Here is a 14,826-nt window from a genome sequence, read left to right on the forward strand (position 1 = left end):
GCATCTGGACCAGGACCTGTGATTCTGCATTCCTGTCCATTGGTGACACTATCAGCCCAGAATCATGTTTTGAAAACCATTTCTCTAGTTCCTACTCCTACCCGTATCTCATGTTGCCCTTTATTGAACTCCTTTATAAACACGTGGTGCTTAGCATCACAACATGCAGTGTGCATACACATTGCAGAGGAATGCCATTGTGCTTTTAGCTGAAACACGGAAACAAACCAGGAGGGCATTTATTAAGGATATTATCAATAACGATATAACTTTAAGGAATAGCCATTTCGAAGGAAAAAGATGAGTTAGAAAGTAGGTAATTCCTATTTAATACTAATTTGTAAATAATATAATAGAGAACCACTGGAAGGAGACTTCTAGAAACGTCTGGGACGAGGGATGGCGGTTGGCCTACGATCTGAAAGAAGGAATCGCAAGGCCAAGTTTGAAAGCTGTGCTGTAAAGACTGAGTATCCATAAAGATGCTTGAGCTCCTTAAGAGGGACACACACTTAGGTCACTTGTAATTCTACAAGCTGGGGTTGCTCTAGGCAGAGGAACCATTTAAAGTGGACAAAGCAGGACGCAGTGGCACCTGCAAGAGTCTGGTCTTACCACAGCCCCCCTGACTTTGCCAGCTGTGTGACACGGGCTACTCAGGGCTTAGTTCTTCTCTGCGGCACGGGAAGACCACCCCTGTGTTTTTAAGGCACTAAGTAAATGGCTAAATGGACGAAAAGAATCCAGTACAGAGCGGGTGTCAGTCAAAGATGTGGGATGGGGGATAAGGGACGTCATTGCTGGCATCTGAGATCTGCCTGTCATTCCTGCTTCTGAAAATTCAAGCCTGCCTTAAATGGCAAAAAAAAAAAAAAAAAAAAAAAAAAAGGCATAGGTGGTATTTAGAAACAACTGACAAATCTGCCTGTGTTGTAGCTTTTGTCCTGTCTTAAACACTCCTGCAGAACAGCTGTTGACACATGTAAGCCAAGAGATGTGTGTGTGTGTGTGTGTGTGTGTGTGTGTGTGTTCCGCCCCAGGCTCCTGGTGGTGACACAAACCTTGGACGCCACGTAGCATCGCAAAGGCTGAAAGAACTTTCTACGTTCTCCTGGCAGTGCATGCAGGCAGGAGCCATGTTTCTCCTAGGTAGGCTTCTGACGTCCACTGTCCTCCGTCCTCACACAGGATGCCCTCTGGGCTTCTATGGCAAGGACTGTGCACTGATCTGCCAATGTCAAAATGGAGCTGACTGCGACCACATCTCCGGGCAGTGTACCTGCCGAACAGGATTCATGGGGCTGCACTGTGAACAGAGTAAGTGCGTGACACATCACCACTGGGTATCCGGATCACCGTCCTCAAGTCCAGCGATGCCAGGGCAGTCTGACTGCAGCTTGAGCCCTGTGAGGAATGCTTGGTTGCCAGTGCAGTTGGTTTCCTGTTCTCAAGACCTCCCCAATGCAATCCTTGCTGTCTGTCCTTCCTTCGGATTCTGAGTGGAATTCCACCCGGTGCTCTGGGTAGATGGGGCGAGACTGTAAGAACAAAGTCAAATTCAACTTTTCCATTATGTTTTTTTCCCCCTGGCTTTCCCTCCCTCTCCGATTTTTGGAATATGGTTTCTCAGAGGCTTAAGAGACATGACCAGTCTCCGTTTATGGCAGCTGCAAGTCCAGACTTACACCAGAGGACAGACGTGGTTAGGGAGAAGTCCTGGGGCCTGGGGCCAGCCTCAGGATAGGTGTGCCAATGAGTTCATTGCTGCCACCTTTGGATAATGGTTTTCACTCTTCCCACTAACAAATTTTCATCTGAGCCTTAGTCTCCAGTACAACACATTGTCTCCACAGTCTTTTTAGTCCTAGGGAGACAGCGCTGCAGGAATTACCCATCTCTGTTGAGGCTCAGTACCACGTCCATGAGCCGTGCGTTTACTCACAGGGTTACAGACTGTGAGCCTTAGAGGAGGATATAAGATGAGCATGGTATTCCTTTCCTCTGTGGCCTTTGTTCACTACTGAAGATGAAACAGTGAAAGCCACAACTGCATGTGACACTCTCTAATGCTAAAAGCCCAGAGGCAAGGCAAAGCAGAGATCACCGCTGATCACGTGTGTATTCTTGGGAAGTTGGTTACAAAGATGACACCACATAGAGATGGTATGGACTGGAAAGGTGGGCAGAAACACCGTTCCGCCTCTCCATCCCAATTTTACAGCCCCCGTGCAGCTTAATGGTCTCGGCCTTTAGTGCTGATACAGAACCTTCTTTCTGCAAATGCAGCAAAGAGCCACCCAGAGCCAGTTCCAGACAAAGACAACACAATGTTTGCTTTCCGGGCGATCATAAAACATATACTGAGTCCCAGAGTCTTGTGAGTAGCCATCTTTGTGTGTATAAATGCTATCTGTGCCTGCCTGTTAAACCTAGACCTGGAGCTCAGGACAATCTCAAAACTGACTTGTGTTCAGCTGCCCGGCAACCAATTAAGGTCTTATTAAGAAAAACCTCTTAAGTGCTGCCTTGATAGCTCTGAATATGAATGTGGAAATAGTGTCCCTGTTTTTGAAGCTCCCAATGCTCCTTATAAACAAAAATACAAGGTTTGGCAGACTCTGATAGTGATAGCACACTGCCCCCAGCTGGCCACTTTGCAAACAACATCTGTGTTGAAAATGTTCAGCTCTAAATTCCATCCCCCATGTGGTTCTTTTGAATAATAGCATATCATAAGACTCATACTATGGTCATCTCTGAGATTTCAACATGGAAAACCTGTACTTGGATCATTCTATGTCAAATGAAACTCTTACCTAGAAAACAGCCCAGCTGCCCCTAATTCTGGCTAGTCTCAGAGAGAATATGTCTTTAGGAGGAATCCCAGAGCCAACAAAAATATGTGTTCTGAAGGTATTATCTCAAGTTTACACTGTTGGGTCCAATTCTCTATGACTCACAGATTTGACTGAGGGAGTCACACCAATTTTTTTCCATGTTTTCATTTGTTCCATGGGGGTCCCACGGGCCCTCTCCTTCTACCTCAGAGCAGTGGGTATTTAGCAGGCACGTGTGTTAGGAGTCATAATGTTCACAGGTTCAGTCCTGAGCCGCAGGACTGTGAACCCTACCATGGCTCAAGGACCACAGTCCAGCTTCCCACACCTCAGGTGGTACAGGTCTGTCTAAGCAAAAACCCATGGATAGGGTTCACCACCTGATATGCAGAACACACAGAAGACACCCTCAGTCTCACCAGGACTTGGGGAATAGCATGGCTTCCTCTCCTTCACAGAATGCCCTGCGGGAACATACGGCTATGGCTGTCGCCAGATTTGTGATTGCCTGAACAACTCCACCTGTGACCACATCACCGGCACGTGTTACTGTAGCCCAGGATGGAAAGGAGCACGGTGTGACCAAGGTAACGTTCTAGTGAATAACGCTGCTTCTTGGTGTGTTGCTGCCGGGCACACTCACGCACACTCGGGGTTAAGGACATTCATTTACGCTAGCATGGGTAACTCTAGTTAAAACTCATATGGGATAGCTGATTATGTGGTTGCTGGAGGGATGCCTTATTCTCTCTGTTTCTAATAGAAAAAGAGGCCAGCTAAAGGTTATAGCCAGGTAGACAGCGTCCCCAAGGCCACAATGCTGTGACACGCACGTCATGACTTTTCGTATTCCAAAATCTATGAACTTTCTATTTGTTTTAGATTTATTTAGGCATATCAAACACACGCATTTACCTCACACACTTTTCTGAAACCTCTTTATCCCTGGAGCAGCCACCACAATGGAGACTCTCACCTGTCCCCTCATGGCCGCCTCTGCCCCAGTGGAGACTATATCTCTCTGTCTCTCTCTCACCTGTCCCCTCATGGCCGCCTCTGCCCCAGTGGAGACTATATCTCTCTGTCTCTCTCTCACCTGTCCCCTCATGGCCGCCTCTGCCCCAGTGGAGACTATATCCCTCTGTCTCTCTCTCACCTGTCCCCTAACGGCCGCCTCTGCTGCTTCTTCTGTACACTGCAGGCCACCGCCGTTCTTTTTGCCACTATTTGCATTTTCCTAGAACATCCTGTGAAAAGAATCACATTGTATTTTTTGGTACTTTTTAAATTGTTTTATCTGTTTATTCATTATGTCCCAGTTGAAGGCCCCCTCCTCCCAGTCACCCCCTCACACAGCCCCTCCCCAGTCTCCCCTCACCTTCTCTTCTTGGAAGGGGGAGGCCTCCCTCCAAGCATCAGCTCATCTGGGCACCTCAAGTCACTGCAGAACTAGACACTTTCTGTCCCACTGAGGCCAGGCGAGGTGGCCCAGTTAGGGAAACCACACAGTATTTTTCTTATGCCTGGCATTTTCAAATGAAATTAAATATGCTTTTAAACAAATTGGTAGTTCAGTCCTTTGCCATTGTGTAGTGTGCCACTGAAGAGATGTATCATAATGTGTGGCCATCCAGATGGTTTTCAGTGTTTGGCTATTATTGCTAAGGCTGTGTGAGTCATCATTTCCAGTCCCTATGATGCACGGTTTCTTCTCTTTTGGGCTAAACACTCCAGAAGAGAGTGGTTAAATTGTAAAACGGGTATATATTTAACTTTTAAAGAAATTTGTGTCTGTGTTGTTTTAACTGGGGTGGGTCTTACATTCATCTGGAGTTACTTGTCAAATATATATTTCATGGGAGTATTTGGGCAGTTCTGACACTGAGGGGCAGAGGGTGCTTTGCTGGTGTTCTCCTGGTGGCTGTGACTGGCACTTCCACTGGGAGTTTTGACTTTGATGGGTAAAGGTGCAGGTGTTATCACCAGGAACTATCAAGAGAACTCTTTCTGCTGTTGAAAATAGTTTTCCATAGGATCGTGTGTCTAGCAGTAAGAGCCTCAATGGCCTAGGTTTGTGTCAGAGCTCTGCTTGTTTAGAAGGTAATTCATTCTTTAAAATATGAAGAGTAAGTGAGAGACTTAGTCAGGTGGACATTTAGGACTTACTCCTATATAAGATCAGTACTAGATAACAATTGAGCGAAACAAAAATTTAAAAAAATTAATGTCCAAGCTTAATTGCCAACCTGAGCTTAATCTGAAATAGATGAGTAGTTCTCAACCCCCTGCCTCACTCTGAGGGTTCACACACTGTCTCCTGAGGGCTTAGAGCTGGAACACAAAACCAGCAACATTTGAAAGTGAAGAGAGTCTATTTTTTACCATTCTCTGCTTCCAAATAATCGTCTCACGACCTGAAAACACCCAGGCGTTAGGCCAGTGGGTGTCATTTTGGTTCTTGTTTTAATAGAGATGTTCAGCCACACTCGGTCTGTTTTCACCCTCTCCTAGCTGGTGTCATCATCGTGGGCAATCTGAACAGCTTAAGCCGGACCAGCACCGCCCTTCCTGCTGATTCCTATCAGATTGGGGCCATTGCAGGCATCGTGGTCCTTCTGCTCGTAGTGCTCTTTCTGCTGGCCCTGTTCATCATCTACAGACACAAGCAGAAGAGGAAGGAATCGAGCATGCCGGCGGTGACCTACACCCCTGCCATGAGGGTCATCAATGCTGACTATACCATTGCAGGTAGGGCTGAGGTGCAGGAAGGCTACCGGGAGGGGACCCTCCTTATAAAGTTAGGTTCTTTGGAATTGGGTGTGTGGCTGTGTGCCTAGCATCTTCTAGTTTCCCCTAATGCGACCTCATGTTCTGAAAAGATATATGTGCTTAGAGATGTGGATTACGTCTTAGCAGTAGAAAAATCATCACTTTCATTTTTGTCAGTGGCTTTTGAAAAGACGTGTGTGTGTGTGTGTGTGTGTGTGTGTGTGTGTGTGTGTATGTGTGTGAGTTTGTGTGTCTTTGTTTGTGTATGCAGATGCCTGTTGGGACTGAAAGAAGTAGTCAGATCTCCGAGAGAGCTAGAGTTACACATGGTTGTGAGCTAGCTGCTCAACATGGGTGCCTGGGATCTTGGAATTGAACCTGGGTCCTCTGGAAGAGCATCAAGCATTCTTAACCACCAAGCCACCTTTTCCAGGCATTCAATGAAGATTTTAAAATTGGGATCAGTGAATGGGTGCTTTATATTTAGGCAGTTTAATTCACAGATGGGCTCTGCTGACCAGCCAGCTCCAAGTTCTGACATATGGGAGTGTTGAGAAGACAGAGATAGCAGTCTCTGCCCTGTGTGCTTCAGTTGCCATCCTCGGGCCCTGTGCCTGCATGGGTCAGTAACTGGAGCGAACCGAGGTGTACGGGAGACAAGCCTGTATTAGCAAAAGCCAAGGCAGTTCCTTAGGAAACCTCTTCTGAATCTTCTTGTCACAGTAGTGACAGGAGCAGGGCTTTGGGAAGGAAGACAGCAACAGTGCACACATTCAACCATGAAAGGGAGTAAATGCTTACACTGAGGAAAATCGTACTCAGTCTTCAGCAATTACTGAAGGATCCTGGCTATATGCTTATAAATATTATGATTCTGGGAGAATATGCAAGATAGGCAATTTACATACCAGTGTGTTTTCAGTGCAGAATGATTGTGTCAAGAAATCAAGTGCTTCTTAAAAGAAGACGATGGGTGTAGATGTTGTGGCTTCTTATGACACCATCTCTGTGTTTATAGGCCCCAAAGCTAAGAGAAGTCTTCTGTGGATACATTCGCAATTTCCAAGGAGGCAGTAGCTGGGCCTGTTCTCAGGGCTTTGAAGAGTGGGCTGGGCAGGAGAGGAAACCTTCTGTACTGCCATTTTGATTTAACCATTTCCTCTTCTTTTGCAGAAACCCTGCCTCACAGCAATGGCGGAAATGCCAACAGCCACTACTTTACTAATCCCAGTTACCACACCCTTAGCCAGTGTGCTACATCCCCTCATGTGAATAACAGGGACAGGATGACCATTGCGAAGGTGAGAGAAAATGCCTCAGGAGTTGGAATGTGGGGAGGGGAGAGAGATGAGGCACATATTCTTACCAGGCTGCTCTAGATGCTTCCTGTGTCTTGCCCACATGATTCCTCCTAAACTGTCCTGTGAGTATAGCTGGGCATCCCCAAAAAAACTGACCTCAAAGTAACAATGGCTTCCAGTCTCTTCCACTGGTGCTGTGTGTTAAGGTCTCGCTAACAACAATCCGCACTGTTTATATTCCATTAGGGATAATGTTCTTTGTTTTACACGAGATGAAAATGGTATCTCGTGATGATGCCAATAAAAATAGAAAGGGTCATTGTGAAGTCACCAAGTTTATCTTCTCTGTGTCCTCCCCAGTATGCTCTGAGTTCCAAACGTTCCTTCCCCAGTCTTCATTGTCCGGCTCACCACTGCCCAGATTTCTGTTGGGAAAAGAAGGAACAGAACAAAAGAGGGGGCTGCAAACCAAGTTAATTCATTTACTCCACTGTCATTAGATTGACAATGCTGGTTTTTCCACAGTGTCACCTCAGAGTTAAATAGCACTTTACCTTCCCAAATACCATGCTTGTCATCACACCTGGTGCCATGCAGGGTCTCATGGTCATGTTTATTCCCACCAGAATGGACAGGGCACTGGGAACTCAGAGCATCATAGAGACTTTCTTAGAGCTTACACCCACAATTCTTTTCTTCAATTTAAAGTTCTTCATTTATAACCAGAAAAGAAGTGTAATTGGCAAAAAGTGACAGTGTGAAATAAAGACCTTCAGGTTACAGGGATGGGGGGGGCAGAGATTTGGCAGAGGGATGTGCACTCTGCATGCCAAGGATGGGTTTCCTCACCTTTTCTCAGCCTTAGTGGAGGGAAGACCCTTGCCATAAACTCCGAACTTACTTTCCTCCAGTGTGTTCTCTTCTTAAATCATCTTCTTGGTCTGTTTGTTTGTCTCATAGTCAAAAAACAATCAACTGTTTGTGAATCTTAAAAACGTGAATCCGGGGAAGAGAGGCGCCTTGGTGGAGTGCACCGGGACGCTGCCCGCTGACTGGAAGCAAGGAGGCTACCTCAATGAGCTTGGTGAGGCACACAAGTGCATGCACACACTCAACAGTCCAAGTGTCCACTCTCCTGTGTGTGCACTATGACTGTCCACCAGAAGCAGGCACCCAATCCAAATGGTGAATTATGTCCAACACCTCTATAGGGCTTACTGCTAGCCTTAATGTTTTACTTGTTTAATGCTCACTATTGGGGTAGCACTTTGCTCCAGGACTTCTAGAAAAACATCTCTGCCTGTTAGTAGCTTCCTCTGCATCAACTCGGCTCTCACCGGTACTCTGGTAGGGAGTCCCCAGCACCATGTGACAGTTTGTACAAATGAACCATAAAGAGTTGGAGTAACTTCCACAAAACCTGCTACACTGTTTGAAAGTTCTTTTACAACTGACCTTTGAGTGCCGCCATCTTTTGTCATGATTTGGTTTGCTCTCAATATCATATGCTGTGCCCCCTTTTCATGCGAGGAAACAGCTGTGAGATTACTGATCTTCAAGTGCCTTGCAATTGGTATCAATTTATAGTCTTGAATACTATTCACCACCTCAGGGGGCCCTGCCAGTGTAGACTATGTCTATTTGATATTTACCATTTTGCAAATTAAAAGTTAGAAATGTTTAAAGATAGTTGCTTTAGCTAATTTGTAATAACGATCTCATTTCTTGTCACTGAGTATTTTATAAAACTACGTTCCGCACCGCCCCCCATCCCTGCAGATTTATAGGAAGTACAGCCTTAATTTCTGTCTGGCTTGATACTGAATAGCCAGATCCCCCTGCCCACTCTGCAGTCGGTTGGTTGAGCAGCTCACGCTGTAGAGCTTCAGAGAAACCCCACTGTAACTTGAAAGGAGATGAGAATGACAGCCAAGCGACCCTGTTTTACTATTAGACACCGTATTGATCTTGAGAACCTCCTCATCAGGGTTGTGGGTACCAGCTTCTGGAATATACCACTGAGCACACGGTACTGTGTGTATTGCCTCTATTCGATTCATTCCATTGCAGTAATGAAGAAAAATAAAACTTTAGTCAAAAGCACCTTAGGGGAGGAAAGGGTTTATTTCCTCTTACAATTGAAGGTCATAGTCAACTATAGAAGTTAGGGCAGAAACTCAAGACAGAAACCATAGAGGAGTACTCCCCCACTCCCTCACTCCCTCCTTTCCCAACTCTTTCCTTCTCTTCCTTTGCCCTCTATCTCTCCCTCTCCCTGATTTCTTATACAAATTAGAACTAGTGCCCAAGGATGGTGCCACCCACAGTACGCTGGGCCGTCCTGCAGCAACTAGTAATCAATACAACCCTCTAAGATATGGCCATAGGTTGGTTGGATCTAGGCAGTCCTTCAGTAGAGGTCTTCCTCTAAGATGATTCTAGGCTGTGTCAAGCTGACATTTAAGGCTAACCACAACAATATTTCACATCTATTCTTTAAATGTTGGAGTTTCCAGGAAGCCTAATGAAATGTCTTAGATAAATAAACTTACTACATGGAATAAATACTACACTTAATTTTATTTGCAAAGATCTGTCAGTTAAATGGGGTTGACTCACTTGTGAATCTCATTCTAATGATGCATAAATCAAAAATCTCAGAGGTCAATGCCCAAACAGATAAAAGGAAATGGGAGGAGTTGAGTCTCAAGGTGGAATGTGTGACTGTCCCTTCTACTTTCTCTGTGGTCTCTATGCATGTGGACTTTCGCAAGATTCAGGAGGCAATCCCTATGGGATGTGGAGGCCTCTTAATTGTACAAATGTCTCAGTGGGAAATTAAGTAAAAACTCTTAATTGTAAGTTATAATAATGCCATTAGTGGGGCTTTTACTTCTTAAACAGTAAGATTATGTCAGATTTACAATATAGGTCTAAATTTCAATCTAGCCCAACAAAGCATATGAATTGGCAGTTCTAATGGATAACTTTTTTTTAACCTACTATAATTTGTCCTGATTTTGAAACACAAAAAAAAAAGAAAAAATTATGGCATTGGCCACATCTTTGCTTTTTGACCCAGGGAGACCCAAGAGTTATTGCTCTAAACTCTTCATGAGATGTTCAGAATTTTTTGATTTGTTTCTCCCTAAAAGAAACTTACAAAGGAGGAAAAAAAGTAATTTTTCTTTAAAATACCAAGGTATAGTAAAGGTGATAAAGCGTGTAGGATTTTTTTAAACAAAGAAAGAATTGGTTTTGTTCATTCTTGTGTGCATACATGTGCATGAGAGGGGATGTCACAGTCGTGTGTCCCTAGAGACCAGAAAGTGGTGCCAGACCCCACAGAAATGAAGTTGGGCAGTGTATACTGTGAGCCATTGGGTGTGAGTGTTGTGAACTGAATGTGTGTTCCCCGGAAGAGCAGCCAGTGTCCTTTTGACTGAGCCATCCACCATCCCATTGGAATAGCTGTTTTGATGATGTTTGAAATAGCCCTACCCTTGACAGAAAAAACCCAGAGACCGACTCCTGCTGTTGTATAGCACTGGCCTGGAACTTACCCTCTTGGGATTATTTATTCATGTTTAAAACGGGAGTGATGGGCATATACTGGCTTATTGTGGGAATCAGATTAAACCATCTGAAAGGCTCTTTTCCAAGGATTTGTGCAAACAGGAGTTGTGAGGGAGTCCATCAGCGCCCTTACTAAAAGAGCTTCCACACCCTCCAACAACAGGTGAAAACCCAGCTGCACTCATCTAATTTTGGCTCAAACCACACTGATTGTCTTTCTAATATCTGGAAAATTGATAAACACAGAGTCTAGACAAAGAAGGACATTTAAGAAAACTGCCTATAGTTCAGAGGGGACCGAGAGAATTTTGCAGAGTAATATAGTCACAGCCCTATAGTGATTTGGCTCTCAGAGGCAATACACCTTTCCCATCCATGGAGATTTTCCACCAAGATTGCGAGGTCCCAAGACCACTCTTGCTTTTAACACCAATTGCAAGCTCAAAGGTCAAAGAGACAATAGATAGTTTGGATCAATAATTTCAAGAATGTTTCCCAGAACTCATGGAATGTCCCTATATTTATGATTTCAGATTATTAGCAAAGGGATATGGATTAGAATCTACCAAGGGAAGAGTTCAAGAATAGTTGGAGCATGAAAGTGACCTTTCCCTCTTTCCCCACTCACTTATAGCTACTGTTAAGTTTTCGTGGCACAACATATACCACTCAGTGCTGCCAACTTGTGAAAATCACCTTAACAAGTATCCAGGATCTGGGGCTTGTCCTATGAACATAATTAGCTCCCCAATTGATGGTGCTACGACCCCTTAAGTGTTTCAGTAATGGAAACCCTATTCGTTCAGATGGGGCTTCAGAGCCTGCAAGCCCTTTGAAACATGCTGTACTTCATTTAAAGACGAGAATGGCTATGTAAGGCTGGAGTGCAGTTTTGGAGTCCCATTTTAGAGAAGAGAAAACTGACACTCAGAGCTAAGCCCAAGCCTAGAGTTATGTACCTTAGTGCAGGGAGTTAAGTACTCCGACTCCTATCCACTGCCTTTTCCTCCTTCTCCTGACAGTTCCAGTAAAATTCTTGTTTCCCAGTCAGCACTCACACTACTAGATAGCATTTGTGCGAGGTGGCATAGAACGGGCTAGAGAGGGGCTTCCTGTCTTTGCCATAGTGTGTATTCTATGGATCAGCAGTTTCAGTCTAATGCTCTATCTAAGGTGCTTATGTCATCATTGTTTCCTGTGTTGGTTTGCTCTCACTGCCAACAGATTTTGTGTTGCCCAAACAAACACCCACCTCTATGAAGTACAGATATTTGAAAACAAGACAACTTTTTCTTTTGTCTAAGTAGACTCATCCGCAAATGTCCCCTGCCCCTGCACTGGAAAAGACAAAAACTTCAAGTAAAATTTAATAAAAATGGTCAAGATCTAGCACTGGCTTATAAAGTATTAACTCAGCACACTTCTAATGGTGATGATCCTGTAACCCAATACTAGTTACTGTGAAACTAGTATTCAGACTATTAAAGGAACTATTAGAAAGTGAACTCCCAAGTCTAGTCTTGGTTATGTCCTTTATGTTATTCATCCTTGACTCATGTTTGCTGATTCCTCACTCCTTGTTCCTTCGTTCCTACATGAATTCATCAGGCTTTTCCAATGCAGGTAAACGATTAGTTGAACATGTCTGTGCATAGGAAATGCTTGGGTGCACCCCACCATGACTGGTGCGGTATAAAGATTTGAGAGCAGAGCTGTAGTTGCTCACAGCAGGACAGTTATCTCTAGTGATTTGCAACATGGGCTCCTTTCTGTTTACTTTCATTTCTCATGCTTTGTCTTTCTTGACTGCAGGTGCTTTTGGGCTGGACAGAAGCTACTTGGGAAAGTCCTTAAAAGGTATGGTGTGCATTTAAAGAAAGATCTCAGAGACTGAAATAATTCTTAAACAAAATTGGAAGTATCAACAAGATCTAGAACCTTCTGTGTGATAAGTCACTATTCCAAGACACAAGCATTTTTGACAGACATGGAGCAAAAGACAATAGTGGATCTATTTTGGGAGCAATGGTTCTAGTTTTCTGAGGGAATACACTCACATTTTCTTTAAATTAAATGGTACCTAGGAAAAGAGAAATGTTCATTGAGTGGGGGACAGCTGGCAATAAGAAGGGATAAGATGGCCATCTAATGACCATCCACAATGACTCTGAGCAACATGGTACCCAGTACAGAAGTGTTACAGGGAGTGTCTATGATAAAATACCCCTCTCTCTGTGATAATAAAACTATCCTGTGTTTCTGGAACCATCAACTCCTGGATAATTGATCTGAAGGCTTGAAATAGTAAATTCTCTCATAGTATCAGAATAGAATTAGTTGAATTTGGATGTGATCATCAAAACAAAATCAGAGCCATGCCATTTTTTCTCCGTAATCCCCTTAGAGGCAAGCTTCAATTACTTTATAGATGGACAATTTTATAGCAAATTGTCTTCAGAATAAGTGGTAAGTGCACATTATTTTCAGAAAACACCATTATAGAAATTTACCCATAAAGAAAGAGAAATAATCTGCCTACGAAAATTATCACCACAAAATGATGTTGCCTAGGAAACTACACTTATTTTGTTTCATTTCTCTTCTCAGATCTGGGAAAGAACTCTGAGTATAATGCAAGTACTTGCTCCTTAAGCAGCTCTGAAAACCCATATGCCACCATTAAAGACCCACCGGCGCTCCTGCCCAAAAGCTCTGAGTGTGGCTATGTGGAGATGAAGTCGCCAGCACGGAGAGACTCCCCATATGCAGAGATCAATAACTCAACATCAGCCAACAGGAATGTCTATGAAGTCGGTGAGTTCTCCATCCATATAAGGAACGTTGGCACCAGACTGTGTTCGAAGCAATTCTGAGTTGTCCATGTGTCATACCCCATTGGGTTTTACAGAGATGATACTAACTGCTGTGAAACAAATGTCTCAGGAAAATATTTCACAACTTTAAAATATTTTTCTTATCTTCCACATGGCCATCATCTTTTGTTTCATAACCATGGTAAATATTTTAGCACATATGTGGAAGAGCATATGTACCATATTAGCTAATATGGCAGGTAAGCCGAAACAAATGGCTCAAGTGGAATAAACAAGGAGCGCCATTTCCTGGCTGTATTCATGGTAGTAGCATAATGCTTTTTATTTTAAACTTGTTTAATATGTCAGATGTATTCTCATATGAATCTGATATAAATTAAGAGGAATTGAATGCAAAATTTTATTTATTTTAAGGGCAGTCTGTGAATGCCATTTGGAAAATAAATAAAACATACTCCAGCCAGTGTTGACTAAATAGTAGGTCTATATAGTTTAGTCTCTCTATTCATATGTATATAGCATGAAAATTTTTTTGTTAATGGAGAAAATTAGCTAATTAATTTATAGGCAGGGATAGCCTCCCCCAACTGTTTTTAAGCCTACCACAGTGAGATGAGAACATAGCTCAGTGTTTGAGGCTAAAGTTGTGAACAAGTTTAGTATTTTAATAAATTAAGGACACTTTCACCTGTAGAGTCAGAGGCATGGACTTGGTTATTCTCAGGGTGTCCTATGACAATGGTTCATATCCATAATCTATGTTTATTCCCTTGATTTCTTCATTCTTTTCTCTGAACACCATTTCTCAGTGACCATTTGTTCAGCAATTGTAGAGTTCTATTCCCTGTATGATTATACAAAATATCCTTTTCCAAAACCATTTTCCTATATTTTTTATGAAGTACTTCTGTGTTTTATATGGGCAAGACATAGCAGCATCTTTAAAAAGAGATCTCCTTGCTGATAACTTTTGTTGTTGTTGTTCCTGGTAATTACAGAACCTACAGTGAGTGTTGTACAAGGAGTATTCAGCAACAGTGGTCATCTCTCCCAAGACCCATATGACCTTCCAAAGAACAGTCACATCCCTTGCCATTATGACCTGCTACCAGTAAGGGACAGTTCATCTTCCCCAAAGAGGGAGGATGGCGGTGGTGGCAGCAGCAGCAGCAGTAGCACCACCACCACCACCACCAGCAGCAGCAGCAGTGAATGACATCAAAGGACTACTGGGTGACCATTGGTACTCTTCAGAAGCCTTCAGTTCATCTCCAGTTGGCACTGCAGATGACTGTGAATTATTCTTATAAGCAGTTCTTGGACATGTACCAGAAAGCTCCAAAGCTGAGGCTGACACCCATCAAGGTGTGTTTTGAACACAGGGTTTAGAAGGAGAGAGCTTCATGACTTCTCATTGCTGTTAGGTTAGGAATGGCACCAGTGACTTGTTTGAAGATGTTGACTGATTAGGTGAAGTTTGCCAAACCTTTCTGAGACACAGACTGGAGG

General features: G+C 43.6%; 1 protein-coding gene across 1 annotated transcript in view; it reads left to right on the plus strand.

Annotated features, from left to right (window-relative positions):
• MEGF10 (multiple EGF like domains 10) overlaps window positions 1-14,533 on the plus strand; it is a gene marked incomplete at its 3' end in the record, with an annotated part of 152,035 nt that extends 137,502 nt beyond the window's left edge. The window contains exons 18-25 of the mRNA XM_080920011.1: window positions 1,189-1,317; window positions 3,296-3,424; window positions 5,349-5,585; window positions 6,780-6,907; window positions 7,868-7,991; window positions 12,296-12,340; window positions 13,091-13,297; window positions 14,316-14,533. Of these exons, the coding sequence (XP_080776137.1) occupies window positions 1,189-1,317; window positions 3,296-3,424; window positions 5,349-5,585; window positions 6,780-6,907; window positions 7,868-7,991; window positions 12,296-12,340; window positions 13,091-13,297; window positions 14,316-14,533 (1,217 nt within the window). The remainder of the gene's footprint in view (window positions 1-1,188; window positions 1,318-3,295; window positions 3,425-5,348; window positions 5,586-6,779; window positions 6,908-7,867; window positions 7,992-12,295; window positions 12,341-13,090; window positions 13,298-14,315) is intronic.
• Between the last annotated feature and the right edge of the window lie 293 nt (window positions 14,534-14,826).

The sequence above is a fragment of the Micromys minutus genome, assembly GCF_963924665.1.
Source record: "Micromys minutus genome assembly, chromosome: 8".
In the NCBI taxonomy this organism is placed as follows: Eukaryota; Metazoa; Chordata; class Mammalia; order Rodentia; family Muridae; genus Micromys; species Micromys minutus.